Below are 20,747 nucleotides of genomic sequence, written 5' to 3'. Positions count from 1 at the left end.
TAATTTGTTCCTCGGCGGAGTGACCAAAAATATCCCCTCCCTGCTGTATATAGCCCACGACACCTCCAGATCTCTGTTGCATTTGTTTCTTTTCTCACATTCCACATTTATTCTGACGGCAGACGCCCCCATCTCTACACAACACAGCAGAGAAGGAACAGTTTAATTAGTGCTAAGTGTTTTCAATGAATGCACCACTGACTGTGAGAAGTTTGCTGTCCATTCGTGACCTTAACAAAATGTGAAAAAGGAAATCTATAGAGTATGTAGGAAGCTAAATCGAAATGGTAAGGGGTAAGACATCAGTACAATATATGAACAGAAAAACTAACAGCAAAAATATATAGATCAAACTGACAATGGAGAAAAGCAGAGATACAGCCAGATGGAAAAAAGGCCACTATAAAAATAAGTTTAAAAAAACAATGGATACAAGGTGTTTTAGCTTGTAATAAGTAAAAGATCTGCCAATTGTCTTGGTAAGATTTCTTGAAAAAGATGTAATATTTAGGCCATTCAAGATAGAAATAGGTCTTGAAACTCATTTTTAGCTACATTTCACTAGTATTAGGAACTTTTGTGTGTCATAATAAGCCTGTAATGCTCAAAAGTAGTATTTTTTCACTTAACAAGACATTCAAGATGCATTGTCTAAAAACAAGTCCCTGTATCTCAATGAAGTGTTACTTGTTAGGAGATTGTGTCTTATATCAAATATTATGAGAGTGTTATAAGTGTTATGGGATCCATCCATATACCCATCAATCCATTATCTGTAACCGCTTATCCTATTCAGGGTCGCTGGAGTTGATCCCAGCTGACATTGGGGGAAGGCGGGGTACAACCTGGACAGGTCGCCAGACTATCACAGAGCTAACACATAGAGACACGCTCACATTCACACCTACGGGCAATTTAGAGTCAACAATTAACCTAACCTGGATGTCTTTGGACTGTGGGAGGAAGCCGGAGAACCTGGAGAAAACCCATGCTAACACGCAAATGTACTAAGATGCAAACACCACACAGAAGGGCCGCCAAGTCAGGTTTGAAACTGCAACCCTCTTGCTGTGAGGTGACAGTGCTAACCACTGCACCACCATGCAGGCCCATATTTTGACTAGTAATTGGACAAATATACTTGGTAAGATTTTGTAAGAAACCTTACCATCCAAAAAAAACTAAAATCCAAAAGACAAAACCTACCAGAAACTTGTTCATTTACTGTGAAATGACTTCGACCTGCACATGTGAGACAAACAAGTTACTAACAGAATGATAAGCCAATTCAGAGACGTCTCCTGGCTTAAGTAAACACCTAGCAGTACTCAGTAAAGTACAGTAAAAACTACCCAGCCCTTGTGTCCATCAATTGTCTATACTGATCTTGAGCTGCTCAGATATCTTAGTCTTTTCAATCTTAAGAAGCAGACTGCTCAATTGGGATCTCCACAAGTGTGGGCAGTGTGCACGAGTACATTTTACAACATTGTGTATAGCCAGCAAAACAACTTGCAAAGGCAGAAGTATTGAGCAGGCTTGAGTACCTGAAAAAGTCAAAGAAAGGGAAATGAAAAGTATTGATGGTGGATGTCCTTGATGACTCACCCCACACACATCAGACACTGAACTGGACAATATATATATATATATATATATATATATATGGTGTCATCTCAAAATCAGGAGTATGTCCTCAAGGGTTGACCAAATGAAACAGAATCCAAATTCGATCTGCAAATCGATCAGTGGAACTTGTTGTAATGGCTCTGTGTTGTGCGGATAAACAGCATTTGGACCGACAAGAGGGAGAAACAAATATATTTAAAATGTTGCAACAGACACACTAAGGTTTTAGCCAGGTTGTACAGTATGGCTGGTGGCTAGAGGAGAGGATGTGTTGGATGTATAAAACACTATAAGTATCCAACTTAGACACTGTTTTTAGTTATTGCAGATGTCTCTCTGAATGGACAGACATTTACCTCACCAAGGCTGCAACGCGGGATGCCAATATTGCGAAGCTATTTCAAAATGTCAGTATTTTTGCACTGTGTGTTGTGTAGGAAAATGGGCCCTGTTTCACAAGCACTCAATTTGGGTCATTTATGCACCCTTTGACTCCCTTTTCAAATACACTTGCAGAGAGAGCAGTGCAAACCTTTAAAGAAGGGTTAAGTCAAATGAAAAGTGACACTTCAGGGAAAACTACCCAGATTCCTGTTCAACTATCGCATCACTCACAAGAATCAGTCCTGATGAAATGATGGGATCTACTGTACATCTGACCAGAGCCAAGGTTCAACTGAGGCCGCTAACAATTTGGATCATGACACAACCAAAACACGGAGACGTTATCTTCACTAGAAACTACTCTTTCTACCCCGAAGTGGGTCCAAGTAGTTCTTCTTGTCCTACAATGATACCTTGGGAGATGATCAGACAATGAAGAGGCATGCTGATCAAACTTGATTGGCACACACTGTTCCTGAGGCAGAGCCAGAGGAAGACCAGGTGCTAATTGTTGAATCACCTACACCCACACAAAAGGAGGAACTGTAACCATAGGAGCATCCTAAACTAGATCCACCAGAGAAACCACCTGTCCAATGCTCGGCTCAAGAGAGATGCGGTCATCTCAAAGACTATTAAGGCTGTCCTTGACCAAAGAAATTCTTAGTCGACTAACACTTTAATCGACAGATCTTTAAAACTGAGTTTCTCCACAAAGAATCACACAAAAGCACCACTTAAAATCTTGTGTTTCTTGGAAATAAGTCACTCAGCATTAAAGCATTAAAAAAATTACTAATTGACTAAAGAAATCTTAGTCGACTAAGACCAAAACAAACGATGAGTTGACTAACAGACAAAGAGGGGGCATCCCTTAAGATTATGTAGGATAGAATGAAATACATTTCTAAGTAAAAGTGTATAGATATGTAGTAGAGTCAATTGAAAATAAGCGTTGTTTGTAGTGTTTGTATTTCAGCTGCTGTGTGAACAGCAATAATAATACTGAACATGTCGTCTCCCTGGTGTGAGATCCTTTAGGGCAAACAGGTATGTCACCTTGTTTGACCTACTGTTATAACAGCCCCTGGGCTTAATGGAGTAACTCTGAGGATGCTGATATTCAGAGGTGACATGCATTATTACCCTAGGTTATGTCAGAATCTGATTGGGGTCATTACTGAAAGCAGAAGGAACTGTACTGCTTCCACTGAGCAAACACAAAACAACAGCAGCTACACAATGTGACTTCTAAAGGACACCGCTAAAGCACTGCTAGTAGGATTTTCAAAGGAATGTCAATGGAAATCACATTCAGAGGAAGCGAGGTGCAGATTTTGCTGTAATTTAATTCAATTTACATCAAGGGAATTCCATTTTATTGTTTCTTTTGAATCTCAGCCTTCCCTTCATTGATGAATTAAGGCTTCCGTTGAGTGTTGATGAATGAAAGTCTGCAGGGCTCAGACACAAAGTAAAGGCTATAATGTGTGGGAGATGTAGTGACTGTATTACCTATGATGTGTGTGTGTTGCTGGAGTGAGATAGCAGGCTGGTTGGGCCCGTGGCTGTTGCCATGACAACCAGAGATAGCTGTCCTGGTGAGCAATAGTGAGGTAGTGCATGTTACAGGTTTGTAATTTTTTAAATGAGGTAGATGTCCCGGTCATGCATGTGACCGTGGTAACATCAGCGATGTGTAATTCCTTTGTCTGTCTGTCCTCCCTGCCTCTCGTCTTGGTCCATCCCCCCTCGTGTGACATCACAGTGTCTGACATCACCAGAGCTGATCAGCATTCAGAGCGGCACAGCAGCCTCCCTCCACACACACACACATTTCCTTAGGTCACTCTTGGGGACATTACATAGACTTACATTCATTTCCTGGAGACTTACCCTAACCATAACCACGACTTGCCTAACCCTAACACTTAACCTTCCCCTAACCTTAACCACTGATCCCAAAAGTCAGCAAAGTCGCACAAGCCATCCCTATTTAACTGGTCTGAAATGTGTCCCTGAAGGAAGCTTAAGTCAGGAACACACACACATGTATACAGACACAGGAGGTGACTGAGCATGCTCACAGAACAACTCCCTGCCCGCAAGATGATGCTATCACTAACACACAATAGAACACAAAAAGTCTAATGCAGTGCACTTTGATGGTTGAGTGCTGAAAAACGCATCATATATACAACCAAGTAATGACTGTAGAAGAAGTGAGCTCCTCGGGCTCAAATAGTAACTATGGGTTGATAAACACTTTGACCAATGAACAAAGAGAGGGACAAAGGAGCAGGTGACGCACAGAGGAGGTAATGTCCATTTAATATTATACTATACCCATTAAAATGAATCAAATCAACAACCTATAATTTAAAGGATCTATCTGCTCCTGGTCATTTTCATGAAGTTGTGCTGCACATCAGCTTGCCACAAGCCACAAAAACACGCCACAGTGAGTCCTGGGTAGCAGCTTCTGAACATGGTTCAATAAATAAATTAGGAAATACATCCATACAATTGAAGTCTGACCAAAAAAAATTAATTAAGTTGGTGTAAACTTTTCTTGTCATTCTTACCTTGGTGGAAGCCATCTCGCTGACAGAGTGTCTCGTCTGCAGCGTCTCCAGCTGGTCCAGACACCAGTCCAGCTCCTCCAGGGTCTCAGTGGCCAGTTTCTGGTAGGCCTCCTCTACAGGGGCAAGACAGGAGGGCAAGGGGTCAGTAAGGGCCCGCTTCAGAGGGCTAGTGGACGGTCCAGGCCCGGGGTCTCCCACCCCACAAACAGCTAAGCTGGGATACCCCGAGTAGACACATGGGTGACTCTTCATACTGGACAGGTGAGCCAGCTGTGCGGGCTTGGGAGTAGTCCTGTATCCTAACCCACAGATGAGCAGTCACAGGTCAGCTGCAGCAAAGCTCACTGATTCCCCTTGGAGAAAAGTAACCTCCAGTGTAGTCCTACAGTTCAAATCCTGGATTCTTCCTTTTAAGAGTGAGTCAGATACAATCCCAGGGAGTACAGTTGGAAGTGATGAATGGCAAACAGCCACCCTGAGTCAGTTCTGGGTGTCCAAATGAATGTTAACAGTAGGAAAATCACAGCAGAGAATACAGAGAGCAAAAAGGAGCAACAGCAATCTCACACAGACAGACTCATTCACTATCTCCCATACGCAGCACACGTATCACAGTCAGTGATCGAGGTGCGTGAGGTTTACGCTATCATTCATAAGAGAGATGTAATTCCAGTCATGTAGCAGGATGAACAGCAGTCTGCTTAGCAGGCCCATGTCTGCCATAGGAGGGATGGAGGGAAGACAGGGACGGTGGAAAGGAGAGACTCAGAACCAGTCAAGATCCATACTGTCAATACCGTCCAGCAAGGAATGAACGCCGGATTGTTCACAGCGTCCTGACATGGTTAACAAACACAAAGACATCTCAAACACACACATACACACACAAACACACACAGACACACTCACACCAGATGAAATGCTAACCATAACACATTATGATTTTGTCTCCTTAGCCTCTCTGCCAATGAAAACATCCATGGTATCCGTGAAGCAAAGGGTGTAATCCGGTGCTGTGTGTGTGTGCTGGATAGTGTTTCCTATAGATGCTGTGTGTATAGGGGGTGGGCTGCTGTTGCTTTGGCGTCCCTGGTAGCCAAACGTGCTGCTCTCCCCAAGCTGTACCTAAAGCCTGAGAGGACTGCACTGTGGATGGGGAAGGGACGGTGACAAAATGTGGACCGGAGTTATGGAGGGAGTGGAGCCAGAGCTTGGAGCTCCCTATACTGTGTGTGCTCGCATGCTAATATGTGTTCAGCATACAAATATGCCAAATCAGAGAGGTAAACAAATAGATGGCTGACGATATGGTAAAGATGGCAGAGCGTCGGCGTCACAAGCCAAACATGAAATTGTCTATTTTCTATTTGAAATTGAAGACATGCCTCTCTCAAAGTCAGCCTATGTTAACAGAAAAAATGTCACCTTGTCAGAAGCCAATTAATATTGATGCCTTGACTAATTTGGGAAAGCACAGGCTTTTAATGTTATGTGATCTGGGAGGGGGGTCACTTTAGCTGTAATTCAATTACACAGACAGAGAAAACAGTAGCAGATTAAAATACACAAGGACCACATTTAGTCACATGATGCCGTATCAGTTTAACATTTCAGTTAGCATTTAGAGCCCATTAAAGCCTTCGGAAAAATACTGTGCTGTCTGAATTAAAGCCTAAATCTTTCATTCTGGGTCAATTCATTCTAAAAGTAAATGATGCAAAGTTTACAGCTCTGGGTTGCACGTGTAGTGTTTCAGCTCCACAAATTGGAGTGATTCATTTTAATATTAAATACTATGTTTGGAAACATGCCTTTTTGTTTCAATGCATGACTTTGTTAGTGTATAAGCTTGACCACAGGCCACCTCTTTTGTGTCCCCCTATTCTCAAATATCCCCCCTCTCCTGCTTCATTGTCTTTGACAAATCTCTCCCTCCCTCCTTCCATTAGCCCCCTTCCTCTCCCACACTCCTCGTTTCCTCCGCTGATCTCTGAACATCCTTCCTCCTCCCTCTCTGTCTCTCTCCTCTTTCTTCCTCTCAGTCTCCTCTTTCTCTCTCTCCGTCTCTCTCCCTGGTGTGGTGTCAGTGGCTGGGGTGCTACTCTTTCTGACAGCAACTGCACTGACGTCAATGACATTCTTCTCATGCTTAGTGCGACATCAGACACCGGCGCTCGGAGAGGCCACTCTGCTGCACAGACGCAGGGCTGCAGCCAAACTATGTACCGGAACAGCTCGACAGTGAAGTCGGACTGTGAGAGGGAGAAGATGAGAGAGGAGGAGGAGGAGGGGGAGGAAGGAGAAAAATATCCAGAGACAAGAGGCTGAACTACTAAGAAACAATACTGATATCAATTGTTTAGATTATTCATATATGTTGTTATTTTATCGTGCATCAGCCCAAATGCTTATATGTTCAGCAGCTTTAGTAACATTTAAGAGATTTTAAGATGCAAAATAAACCCGTAAGATACTATGGATTCCAACAGAATGCACTGTACCAAGTGTCATGAAAATGACAATGTTCCTATTTAATGATGTTTAGTTTCACTCTGATTCGTTCCTCATCCTCTTGTGTTGTTTTATACAAAGGTTTTGTTTCCTTCCACATAGAGCTTCAAAACAAACAGTTGATAGAGAAAGAATTGTCCATCTCTTTAAATCCGCTAATAGATTTTAAGAGGCCTGGGTCATTTGAATAAAATATCCTATTTATCTGGGGCCTGATATTATTAAGTACCTCAAGCCCTGTTGTTTCCATAAAAAGTACAAGATGCAATATGGAGGGAAAGGGAGAGTAATTTAGAGTAGTGGCCTCACTCATATTACAATCAACTTTATGTCCACAATACAAGTAGTAACCAACGATTTGAAAAACTTTAATCATATTTTGGATTAAAAAGTATGGGATGCTAAATGTTAAAAAAATATCGTCCGCATTATGGCTACAATGATTAATCGCTTAGTTGTCAACTTTAAAATGAATCACCAACTATTTTGATAATCGATTAATCGATAAAATTCTCTGATTCCAGCTTCTTCAATGGGAATATTTTTTGGTTTCTTTACTCCTCTATGACAGTAAACTGAATATCTTTGAGTTGTGGACAAAACAAGACATTTGAGGACGTCATGCCATTTTATAGACCAAACAACTAATCGATTAATCAAGAAAACAAAAATAATCTTTAGTTGCAGCCCTAGTCTGCATATATCTTTTGAAACTTTGGAGCATGAGCTGTTACTCTGTTTGCTCTGTTATTCTCATGCCGTCTCTCTCTTTATCTTTAACCGGCATCTATTCTCCTCCACATTAGGTAAAAGGTCACAGAAATTCCAGTAATTTCTAAAAATCTTAGATGATTCTAAAATATCTTCTCTATCTGAACAGAATGACAAGCAGGAGAGGATGTAAGCGGGATGAGGATATATAGGAAACGTAGAGAAAGAGCAAAAAAGCCTAAATGTAACCATCCTTCTTTAATTCACTAGTATCCGATCCCTGACTGCTTTACTGAGTTACTATCAATTATTCTTCCTTTATTGTCTTTATCTGCAAGATGACTTAGTCGCCGCCTCAGCAAGCCGCTGCATTACAAGCAGTCAATACTCTCAAACAATCATGATCATGACTCACAGCTGTCACCAGTTTATGGCAGGGCCCATAATGGCTGTGCACCAGTATGATTGTGTTCTAAATATAGCACAATGTCAACAGTTCCTCATATATAAGCAGGTTATGTATCAGGAATGTGATTCTTGGGAGGAATGTCTAGATAGATCTCCTTCAAATCTGGAAGAAGAAAGCACTTTTTTTCCCACTTGTAATAATAACAATTAGGGATAATTTTACTAAACAAAACACAGTGAATTATTATTTATTAATGGCGTTAAAGGTTATATGGTGTCTCCTGCGAACAGCAGCTAGGTTACAGCCATTGATACTGCTAAAAAGAAAAGTGACTGTCAAGGACAAGTCTATTCTAGCCATCTAAGGCTGTCTGTGCGATGTCCTCCTCACAACAAAAACTCTTAAAGTAGGTCAGAAAGGCTGTAGACGCTGTCTGTCTAGTGGCCACAGCACATCGACCTATTCAAGTCAGGTATGACTATATATATGGCCTGACAATCCGTTATTAAAGTATTGATAAGTTTATGGTTATGGTTGAAATCCTCAAACTGAACATCAGCACTGTATAAACCAAAACTAAACACTTTCTTCAGCTTGTCTCGAAGAAAGTAAGTTTATTAAGAACGTGGAGATCTGGAGCTTCACCGACGCAAAGTTAATATCCACTACAGTATGAAACTGCTTTATAGGGAGGGTTCGCAAACAAATTATATCCACTAAAGGCCGCACCTATCCAAACTTTATTGAAAATAGCAAACAACAGCTACTGACAGGGACATATTTGCTCTTGGTTTATCCTTTTTTTTCCTCTTGGCCATGTTTTTGCTCCATTGAACCGATTATCTGCAAAATATGTCATCCATATTTGTATTCTGACAGTTTTGGATATTATGCTCATGTTCTCTGGCTCCCTGCACAGCATGTCTGTGTTTGCCAGCCCCTCATCACCACCACGCTGATATCTTACAATAGATAAAAACATCACTGCAACAACACCAGCGTCCTTTATATCAGTTGTACCAACACTTCTAATGCGATATCACTTTACTTTAAGTCCCCCTATTTAGCATTTACTGTACAAGCAGTATATAATGTAATGTAATGAGTAAGGGATAATGAACAGTGAGTGGGTCATTGTGGTGAAATAAACCCCGACAGGATGACGCAGGACCTCTGAGCGCTTATTACACGGCCACGTACTTAAAAAATCAATAATTTGACACAAAAATGGTCCTCAATACTAAATCAGAACTGCGTCCATAGCAACGGTTACGGTACATAGCAGCGGTACAGAAACCCTGTGTTTATTTCTCAACAATGACCGGCACGCTGTACATTATCCCTTACTTATTACTTGGCTACTTACTTAAGAAATCAGTAATGGTCTGCTATAAAGCAATAACAGACCGTAGAACACAGTGATTGACCAATCAGAATTGAGTATTCAACAAAGCCGTGTAATAAATGGTTTATAATACACCATACTGTCATTGTGAGCATATATAAGAACATTTTTAAGTGTGTATTAATGTACAGTATTTGTCAACAATTAAAGCATATTGACATATTATATTATAGTTGCTGACAAATACATTAATCAATACTTATATTTGCTTACAACTACATTATAGTGTGTCAGGAACCATTTATTGAATGTTTAGATACTGCTTAGAAAATGCTAAATAGTGGGACTTCAAGTGAAGTGTTACCTCTAATGCTAACAAGTAAGGGAGAATGTAGCGAGCTGGTCATTGTTGTGAAATAAACCCCGACAGCGCAATGCCTGCTCCGTGTTGGGGTGCGGCATCACCTTGAAGGGGTTTATTTCATAACAATGACCACCTACCTGTACATTATCCCGCTTATTACACGGCTACTTACATAAGAAATCAATCATTTGACAAAACGGCCTGACAGAGTCCGACATCAGAACTGTGCCCATAACAACGGTCTGCTATAAAGAAAAAACAGACCGTAGAACGCCTTGATTGACCAATCACAATTGAGTATTCAACAAAGCTGTGTAATAATAGTAATTATTATTATTTACTTTTTCTATAGCAAATCTATTCCTGATTCCCAGACCACACATCTTATCACACATACACAAACACATCGAGGACACAAACCAACATGCTGCTCTTGCTGTTAACATACCTGTGAAGTTGGGCTTGGTGATTGGCGTTGGGTTACACATGGGTGATCTCCTGTCAGGGGGGAAGCAAACACACACTGAGACATTTCCTTTCCAAAACAATACAATCAGTAGTTTAACTTTCTACCTGACCAGTACAGAAGCACCATTTCCCTTCACTCATCTCTACACATGTAGCAGAGCCTTCACACACTGTTGCTACTGTTGTTGTAGTACTCAATAAGAACAGAAGAGGGCGAGCAAAGCCAGACTGGCCACAGTGCAGGTAGGTGCAGCATGTGATCACTTATTTAGTAGAACATCTTAGTCATAAAGTGACTGTCATCAAATATGTGATATGCTGACATGTTGACCATTGACCTATCTCCTCCCATTATGACATATTTCATTTCTGTTTGGAAAAAAAAAGCAGTAAGGCTGGCAACTTACTTATTGGATGCTCTGTCGATCTGTAGATTAGTTAATGCACCAAAGTTGTTTCGTACAGTTCTCAAGCTGGCAAGAACCTGAAGGAAACATGAGAGATTAGGACTGAATCATACATCAATTTATGACACTGTAAAATATGAAGACAGTACAAAAAAATAAATGGCACAAATGCTCACCTGTGCAAATGGCGTTACAATCATATCGTCACCATGACTGAAAAAAACAAAGACAGTGGCTTTAATGTTAACTGCAGAGCTACAGTATATTGACATTCGACAACATGTGCTGAAAAGGTCAAGGGGTGGAGGAGGAGGGAGGGAGGAGCGAGGGTCATCACATTAGATTAGTTTCAGCATCTCTGATCCCCTCAATCACAGTGACATGTTTACTCATCACATCAGCTACCAGCTGAGGCCCTATGGTCACAATGCGTAGTAGTTTCAACAGTTTGGGGTTTCAATAAGGGATTTATTGGTGGACATGTCTCATGTACAGTATGTGCACATACAGTAGTTAAAGCTGCAGTGGGTAGAAATGGAGCAAATATGATTAAAAAAAGGTTATTTTTTATAAAATGGTCACTATATCCTGACAGTAGTGCGTGAGATAGGTAATCTGAAAAAAATCATGTTCCTCTGTGTCCTCCGGTGCTCCTAATGGCATCTGCAAGATTTCACAGACCGGAAGAAAAACAACTAATCAGAGCTGATCTGGAGTCTGCCTTCCAGCTGCCGTCTATACATGAGAGCCGGCTGTCAATCACTCGCAAACTCCGAACAAACGGTCAAACTAGGCAGCGCTGATCAAATATGAATTAATATTCCATTACTGTAATGCCTATTTCTCGCCTCAAATGTTTTCAGAAACATCTTGTAGTGCACTGTTTAGCTATAAAATGAGAAAGTTTGTGATCCAGCAACCATGTTGAAATTAGTTGAAGAAATACCAAGCACCACCCACCAGCCGGAGCACAGCCAATAGGAATGCTTAATAGGAATGCTCTCACTGAAATGACCTGTGATTGGCTAAAGTCTTCTGTAACAGGCTAGATTTTGAAAGCCTGAAAACAGAGCCATGAGGAGGTGCAGAAGTCTAGTTATCTCTCAGAGCACTTGAATTACAATATCCTGAAAGGTTACTATGGAATTTTTGCCCAATAATGCCAAAAATGTTCTGCCTACTGAATGTTTAAGTGAGTTCCCGGCAAAATATTCTCAACACAAGGACACTGTAAAACCTGCAAGCTGTCTTTGTACTTGCTGTACAGCCATGTCCCTCATACAGTCACCCTTTCACCACATCCTTCCCCTGCTGAATGAGAGAGGCATCCGCCGATACGTTACACGGAAACACACCGTGTTAATAATAAGCCGACCACCTCACGGTGTCGCCAGCTGTGAGCTGTGATCTGTTTTTAAAGTCAGGCACCTTGGCGGAGGTCTGCGCTCTCCGAGTGCCATTCTAGTGTTTTCACTGGCATTGGTTTGTTTGTCTGTCTGTCTGTCTGTCTGTCTGTCTGTCTGTCTGTCTGTTGGCAGGATTACTCCAAAAGTTCGCAATGGATTTGAACAAAATTTTTGGGAGGGATGGGGTGTAGCACAATGAACAATCTATTAGATTTTGGTGGCGATCCGGATCATGATCCAGATTCAGGAATTTTTTTAAAGATTCCGATCAGCCTGAGCACTAAGACCACAGGGTATAACACATGTGCAGTGTAACTGATGACGAGTTGATGACGCATGACCCCGCCCCCTTCCTTCTGAGAGCAGAGAGATACGTGTGTGGATGTGTGGCAAGACTTCAAGGTGAGGGAGCTGCCGGCTGTCCGCGGTGAGAAAGAAAAAAGCGGTAGATGACGGGATGACAGACAACATAGTGTAACGTTATACAGACATAACAAGGCTGCTGAATGAGAGAGGCATCCGCCGATACGTTACACGGAAACACACCGTGTTAATAATAAGCCGACCACCTCACGGTACCGCCAGCTGTGATCTGTTTTGAAAGTCAGGCACCTCGGCGGAGGTCTGCGCTCTCCGAGTGCCATTCTAGTTATTTCATATATTTATTGACTTTTATTTATCCAGGGAAAAGTCAGCTGAGCACGTTTCTGACTTTGCTTCACCGATTGCCCCGGTTTTCAAGCCCGGCTCTCACACGTGGCTCCTGGAGTAGGTGGAGTATCAGAGCCTTGAGCACCTCAGTGTGCATTGTTAAGGGAGAGGCATTACTCATTCAACTCCAGCTAAAGGAATCTTAAACAGCAATCTTTGAGTCAGAGACCTGCTGACCTTGGAACTATGTTATGACTGTCAACATTTGTTCAGGTGACAGGAGTCAGTGTGTCAGTGTCAAGGAGATCTCCTCCTACAAGACCACAGCCACGTCATGCACACACCCACTGGCACGTGAGCTGACACGTCTGTTATGAAAGTCAAAAGAGACGCAGGCTCGTCATGTGTTACTATCACAAGACAAATAGAAGGTATTCAGAGTAAAGATGACAGGCTATGTACTCTATGAGAGTGAAGGAAGTTTATCTCTGTAGAAGAGGAGAGGCAAGAATATGAGATGTCTCTTTGTTAAGTACTTAAGGAAACATGCAATTTATTTTTTTACATGATTAACTTGATTGTGAAGCTGTATTATTAATATCATAAAGAGAGCTATTAAGACAAATTGCCTCCTGGAAGTTTCCTTGTTTATTCAATGCAGCAGAAAAAAGGCTGTGAAAGAATGAGGCATAAAGGTATAGAAATAAAATAGGAGTAGAAGGGACATTAATCTGTTTTTTTCGTGGTGATTTGACCAGTACAAAAGATAATGGCTATTGTTGTTAGTTGTTATGGTGACAACAGAACACACGTCAGTGGGGCCGTAAAATGTGGTGCCGGGAAGAGAACAGACGCAACTCTAGGTAGCTTGTTCCTCTATGGGGAGTGAGGAAGAGGGACCATTTAGACCGGGCGCTGCCGCTGGCCACCAGTTCGCTGTTCAACTAATTTTCTGTAACACTGAAACAAAGTTTCTTCTAGACACGACCAAGTCATTCTGTTACACAATGGCAACAGTTCACATAAAAATGGCCGCCGCTCTGACGTTGATTTGAATGGGATTCTCCGTTCTACTCCTAATCTAATTCTATGCACAAAGGATTTTTTTTCGTTTGTTTTGAACAAGGTAAGTGGATAGTGGGTGTAGGTCAAGGAAGGGTCATTGGTTTAATACTCCAGAGGCAAAATGCAGCAGTAAGGAGGAAGTATAAGGTTACTGCAGGACATTGTTTTTCATCCTTTTGTCTATTTGTCTTTCCTTCAGGCTGGATCGAAATGCTATATTTTCGGTCAATATTTTTATTTCCTGTAGCACTAAGTGTCCAGTACATGTAACTGGATAGCCACCACTGCGTGGGAAATGAGGAAAGCGCTATCAATATATACACTGACTGACCCAGAAGATGCCAGCTGGTTTGAGTTGTTTTATCATCATGTCTGGAGTGTGTTCTGCTACAGTTGTAAGGCAATGGGGAGTTGGGGATGATAAAAAAAAACATAAACAGATTAAATGCAGCACACAAATCCATCCCAGTATTCGTATGAGCTATATAGAAATTATCTGCAAAATATCAGTCACATAAACTGTACTTGTGGACACTTTGTGACTGACCACTTTGTTTATGCTGCTGGATCTGGCTAAGAATAGATGTGACACCACGCAATCAGCTGTTGGTCATGCACACTTCCCACCGGGGCCAAAGCTAGCTGCACGGCAGCTTTAAGACCTGGTCTGATAAACATCCAACCGTGACACAGATTCATACACAGAAATAACCACATTCAGCACAATAGGGAGCATTTGAGTGTATTTTAACAAGGTTCAGGTGGAAGGCAAAAGACACCATGCACTCACATGTCACTGGCAATGGAGGAGTTTCGGGACATGGACTTGGGCGAGAGGTCGTAGTCACTGTCCGATCGGTAGAGGAACGACTCTCTCCGTTGGCTGTGGACAAAATTGGCCTGCAGGATGAGGCCTGAGCCCGGGCTGGCCATGGGGTCCAGGGGGCTGCGACCTGATGACGTGCCATTGTCCACATCAAAACTGCATATGGAGACAAATAGAGAGGGAGAAAGACAAATATCAGAATATGATCATGTACATAATAATTGGTATTGTAATACAAAAAAAATTCTTAAAACATTATTTTGAGGTTATTTGAAAAGTCAAGCAACAATTGTGATCATGTTCAACTACCCAATGACACTCCAGAAGAGGACATTTTAATATAATGCCATATATAACATCAACTATTTTGACAATCGATTAATCGGTTTGAGTAATATTTCAAGAAAAAAAAAGAAAAAATTCTCTGATTCAAGTTTCTCAAGTAAGGGATAATGTACAGCTGACGGGACATTGTTGTGAAAGAAACCCAGAGAGGGCGATACGGAGGGGTCTTGAATCGCCCTGAAGGGGTTTCTTTCACAACAATGACCAGCTAGCTGTACATGATCCCGCTTATTACACGGCTACTTACTTAAGAAATCAATAATTTGACACAAAAACGGTCCATTGCACCCATAGCAACGGTCTGTTATACATAGCAATGGTCTGCTATAAAGAAATAACAGACTGGGATTGACCAATCAGAATCGAGTATTCAACAAAGCCGTGTAATACATGTAAATATTTCTTGGCTTTGGGCAACACTGGTCGATATTTTTCACCATTTTCTAACATTTTATAGAGCAAACAACTAATCGATTAATTGAGAAAATAATCGGCAGATTAATCGACAATGAAAATAATCGTTAGTTGCAGCCCTAATAATGCTAGACAGCCAAGATTCACGCTTCAGCATGTCTGATGTTCTTTCAACAGTCAAAAGATGAGGGGAAGAATGCAGTGATCAACTCTCCTCAGAATCAATTTGACAATCTGACCGCCACCTGAAATGATGCCACTTCTCCAGTCTTTTGACATACAAATTCTTATAAAAGTGCACACCATGCATGAATGAATAAATTAACTTCTAATAAAGTCCTGTGTGTCTATAACAGACTGTACTTACGGCTGCATGATGTGACTCCATGTCTAAATAAATCACAAGCTTTATGCAAATATGAATTACATGTGAGAGGTCTCGATGACTTCAGAGCTTACTCACATGTCGCCTAAACCCACATGAATATTTTTTCCATGCACTTCCATATGTTGCTCCATGGTCACGGGCTGTGACACTGAAAGCATAACATGACACGGTCACAGTGTAGGCATGAGGGCCCTCTATTACTCATGCACTACTGGATGACGTAAATTAGCTCTTAAGCCTAACCATTTATATTTATAATCAGTCAGTCACTCATTATCTGGCTGATTATTGGATAATTATGATTGGTGGCAGAATAACCAACAGTTATAACTAACGCAGCCATATTCAAAGCCGTCTACACACAACAACAAGTGATGTGCTTTGTTTAAACTCTGCAGAGGGCCACAGAGAATACCTCTGCTCCAACACTGCCACTGACTCACAGTCGAAAGGTGTTTCTAAACCAGTGACACCATTTCCCACTGGGATGTCACCATGAGCTCCTTAGTCTCCTAGGTGATGGTTCGCCCAGGTGATGACTAACGCCCGTCACTGGAGATATCTGCCTCATCGCTAAGACTATCAAGCAATCCCATAATCCCCTCTGGTGTGGATGCTAAGGTCAGGGGGGATTCCTTGAAGTGCGACACATAATACGCAAGTGGGATGACGTGCCCTCTGTCATCATCATCATCCTCACTATGGAAACAATCCCACATTTATATCATCTACGTCTCAGCTGGTACGGGACGCCCTGCTCATATTAGCGGCATGTTTATGAATGCATAGAGCAGAGGATGTCCTGAGAACAGAGTGTACATACGTGTGTGTTTGCACGGTGTGGAAAGCACGCTCCAATGTTGAACTTTAACATAACAACTAAAACATTCCTTGTCATTACACAATGAGAAATGACTAACATTGCTATCAGGACCCTTCCTTTTTTCCACCTTGAGCTTGTGCGTATTCTTCAGGATATTTCACATATCTCAATAGATGATTCACTGACCTAACAGGTGCAGGTTATTGTCACTTTGGATTGTACTAAGCAAGGATGATTGTGAAAAAGGGGGATTGTACTCTTTGTGAGACCAGTTTTAAGAGGAAGAAGTCATTACCGTGTATCTGAACCCGCCCGACACAGCCACAACAACACACAGGACATGCCAGGCATATTTTCCACAACAACTACATGGCTAAACGCTGTGTTATCCCTGTGTGATCTCTCCGAGTAGCAGTGGCTAAGTGAGTGTGAGTTTTGGTAGTGGAATGGGATAGTTTGGCCGTCTGCCTGATGACTTAAGGAAGGGCAATCGTATTGTCCTCTTCTGGGTCTCTAACGTGCGCGTGCACACACACACACACACACACACACACACACACACACACACACACACACACACACACACACGATAGAGAGACAGAGAGGTAATATGTGAGTTGCAATGACTCCAGCAACTTTCCTCCACAGTTTGTCTCATATTACACACATCACCCCAATCTCTGTCCCTGAGTCCTCTCACTCTGTTTTCTATATATAGTATTAGATCAGAAGCATGTCAGTCTAAACTAGGGCTGCAACTAACAATTACCTTCATTGTCTCAATTAATAAATGAGTTGTTTGGTCTATAAAATGAAAGAAAATGGTGAAAGATGTTGATCAGTGTTTCCCAAAGCCCAAGATGACGTCCTCAAATGTCTTGTTTTGTCCACAACTCAAAGATATTCAGTTCACTGTCATAGAGGAGTAAAGAAACCAGAACATATTCACATTTAAGAAGCTGGAATCAGAGAATTTAGACTTTTTTTCTCTCTAAAAAATGACTCAAACCGATATATTGATTATCAAAATAGTTGGTGATTAATTCAGTAGTTGACAACTAATCGATTAATCGTTGCATCTCTAGTCTAAACCAGTTATCATCTCTACACTTACACAAACACTCATACACGACTAATCCAATCCACACCCTCTTATCGCATCAAGTGATCCATTGGTTTACTTTACTGCAGGTGTGAAACAACCACAGACACTCATTACAGGCACACGTCACTCCGTTCTCCAGCTGTTCTAAGTGTGATAAGTGTGTATGGGTGTGTGTGTGTATCATGTTTGCGTACGAGACGGAGACAAAGATCCCAGATAGAGCGATAGTGAAAGTGACGAAACACAACACCCAGCATATGTTTAACAGCCCATTCATAATCACACTTACACTGACGTCACAGCCTACACGGATTCTCAGCCAAACCCCTGACGCGTAACTCCACTTACAGTGTGAGTTTTTGTGTGACTCCACAGACACGCCCTCTTCGGGAATGATCTTCGCAACTAGTTTATGGAAGTATTACACCAGCATTGACATCACAGTGGGAATGTCTGGCCTGTTTCCCTGCTCTGACACACAGCAGCGGCATTTAATGAGCAGAGTTGGGGGGAAAAAAAGAAGAAAAAACACTATGACTGTTGTAAGAATCAACAAAAAAAAAAAAGCACGACTCATAGGGGGATTCTCGTGGAGATGGGAAGTAAACCCAGCATAACTTAGAGGCCGAGACAAAAAAGAGACCACAGTTTACCCAAAAAGGGAGTGATCCAGAACTCGGACATAAATGGCGAGGGAGGAAATATGTGATGTGCAAACACTGGATGGATGACGGAGATCTCTTTCAAGGTGTTAAAAGATATCTATCTAATAATTGTGACACCATCAAACGTCACACCAATTATTGTTTCTACCTTTCTTTCTAGTTTTTAAACTTCATATATTTCCACAAGTGAACTTGCTGAAAGAGGAGAGGACACAAAGAACAAATAAAGAAAGAAATTCATGCTTAGCTGTAAACTATACAGTATTGTATAAGCTGATCAATGATGGCCAATGTAGATGTATCTGTGCTGGAGCTGCAAATTGCACATATTTTGCACTGATATTTAGTATTTCAAGATCTGACTAGGCCTCAGAATTAACTTCCTAGATCCCTAGCTGACACGTTTTTAATTTACACAACGGCTATTAATAATGATGCCACCCATGACAATTAATTTTCACCTGCAATTGGCAGGTTGCTACCTGATAAATTCAATCCCTGCGTTGACGGCTTCAGGATAGAAGGTGTTGTTTTCTGTATAGATTGTAGCATCCTCTGGGACAAACTTGTGACTTTTGACTATAAACCAGTGGGTAACTCCGGGGTCTGAAAAGTGAAGCCAATGCGGAAGTGCCTTAAACTTGTGTTATTTCTAATAGCCAGCAGGGGGCGAATCCTCTGGTTGCAAAAAGAAGTCTGATTGTATAGAAGTCTATGAGAAAATGACCCTACTTCTCACTTGATTTATTACCTCAGTAAACATTGTAAACATGAGTTTATGGTCTCAATCGCTAGTTTCAGGTCTTCTTCAATACAGCATGATGTTCATTTAGTAAAGTATGGTCCCATTTAGAGTCAAATAGACCATTAAGCAGGGTATGCTTTAGGGCGGGGCTACCTTGTGATTGACAGGTCGCTACCACGGCGTTGTCCGGTCTGGGAGTTGTTCGTGTTTTCGTCTTAGAACTTTAACCCTTTCACAATGTGTTTTCAATTCATGCAAGTACATTTTTTTTGTCATCTAAAAATGTCTTATTCAGCGTTCGGTTGTACTTAGCTCCAACCTCTTGTGTCACTTCTGGTTGCAAAAATCCAAGATGTCGACGGACAAAATGCCGAACTCGAGGCTTTAAAACAGCAGTCCTCAAACCAATGGGTCACGTCACGGTGACTACAGACACTTCTTATATACAGTCGATGCTATAAACTTAACAAACTTTTCTTAAAATCCAGGTATTCATTGTTTAAAGCATAAATGTATCTTGAATAATCTGTTCAGCAAGCTTTTTTTTGTATACTTGGCAGACAATAACATGCCTTAAGGGCTGGTAGCTAATGTTCATTGTAATCAAAGCCCAATATCTGTCTCATGTTTAAAGATGGCTCACTGAAAAATGAAAACAAGACAGAATAAAGTATTAAAAATATTAAAAGTATTACAGTAACCTGACTAGCATACTGTGGGAAATAATTTTTCTACAGTAGCATGCAGCTACATGAGTAGACGAGAAGACGGCCTGTAGGGACAATGTTTCCCACCGGAGTAGAGTTTCATGCTCAAGTTTAGGTTGCAGGGAAAAAAGAAAAGAGGGATTGTTTGTTGCTAGAAACCTTTCAACTGCACAGCAACAGAGCTTAGCTAGGTTAAAAAACAATAAATGTACAGTTGTAAGGGTACTGAGATAGATGAGTGGTGACTTTATACTGTAGGACGCTGCTGGGTCACATATAGGGCTAAGGACACCGCAAAGCTCTTTTATCCTGTCTCTGTCTTTGGCTCTCCATCACTTCACCTTCTCTCTTTCTCCCACGCACACACACACACCAAATGGCATAGATCAATGACTCATTCATATTCAGCTGTGGATCATTTGAGCAAGTATAAACACTACAGGAGTTGACGTGATAGCGCTGTGAGGAGACGTACTGGAGAAAGAGGTCAGGGCAGAAGTGTCTTTGATACATAATCAGCTGAGGGGAGGATAGTGAGGCTCTGTTTTCCAACGATCATTCAGAGTTGGTGGGCCAGAAAATGCAGAACAATGCAAGAGACAGTACGTAATACAAACATGATATCTTGGTCTCTTCTCAAAGTGCAAACAAGCATAGAATATATAAAAAAAAAAAAAGCTAAAACTTTCTCTTCCAATAAAACTAGGACACAAATCTGGAGAGAATTATACAAACTGGGCACACACTTCAGTTCCAGATGTGTTTGAAAAGTGTGCCGGAGTGTTGCTCAGAAC

At 41.4% G+C, this 20,747-nt stretch overlaps 1 protein-coding gene across 11 annotated transcripts in view; it reads right to left on the bottom strand.

The window, feature by feature from the left end:
* pde4d (phosphodiesterase 4D, cAMP-specific) overlaps positions 1–20,747 on the bottom strand; it is a 223,576-nt gene that overhangs the window by 12,846 nt on the left and 189,983 nt on the right. For 10 of the 11 annotated variants that reach the window (XM_074637708.1, XM_074637709.1, XM_074637711.1 and 7 more), the window contains 5 exons: positions 14,726–14,917; positions 10,990–11,026; positions 10,814–10,890; positions 10,387–10,436; positions 4,599–4,711 (listed from right to left, as the gene is read on the bottom strand). In XM_074637708.1, the coding sequence (XP_074493809.1) occupies positions 4,599–4,711; positions 10,387–10,436; positions 10,814–10,890; positions 10,990–11,026; positions 14,726–14,917 (469 nt within the window). Of the gene's footprint in view, positions 1–4,598; positions 4,712–10,386; positions 10,437–10,813; positions 10,891–10,989; positions 11,027–14,266; positions 14,287–14,725; positions 14,918–20,747 lie in introns of those variants that run through there. The other variant, XM_074637716.1, reaches the window with a different exon arrangement.

Source organism: Sebastes fasciatus, chromosome 6 (genome assembly GCF_043250625.1).
Source record: "Sebastes fasciatus isolate fSebFas1 chromosome 6, fSebFas1.pri, whole genome shotgun sequence".
NCBI classification, from domain to species: Eukaryota; Metazoa; Chordata; class Actinopteri; order Perciformes; family Sebastidae; genus Sebastes; species Sebastes fasciatus.
This window is presented reverse-complemented; position numbering and strand designations above follow the sequence as displayed.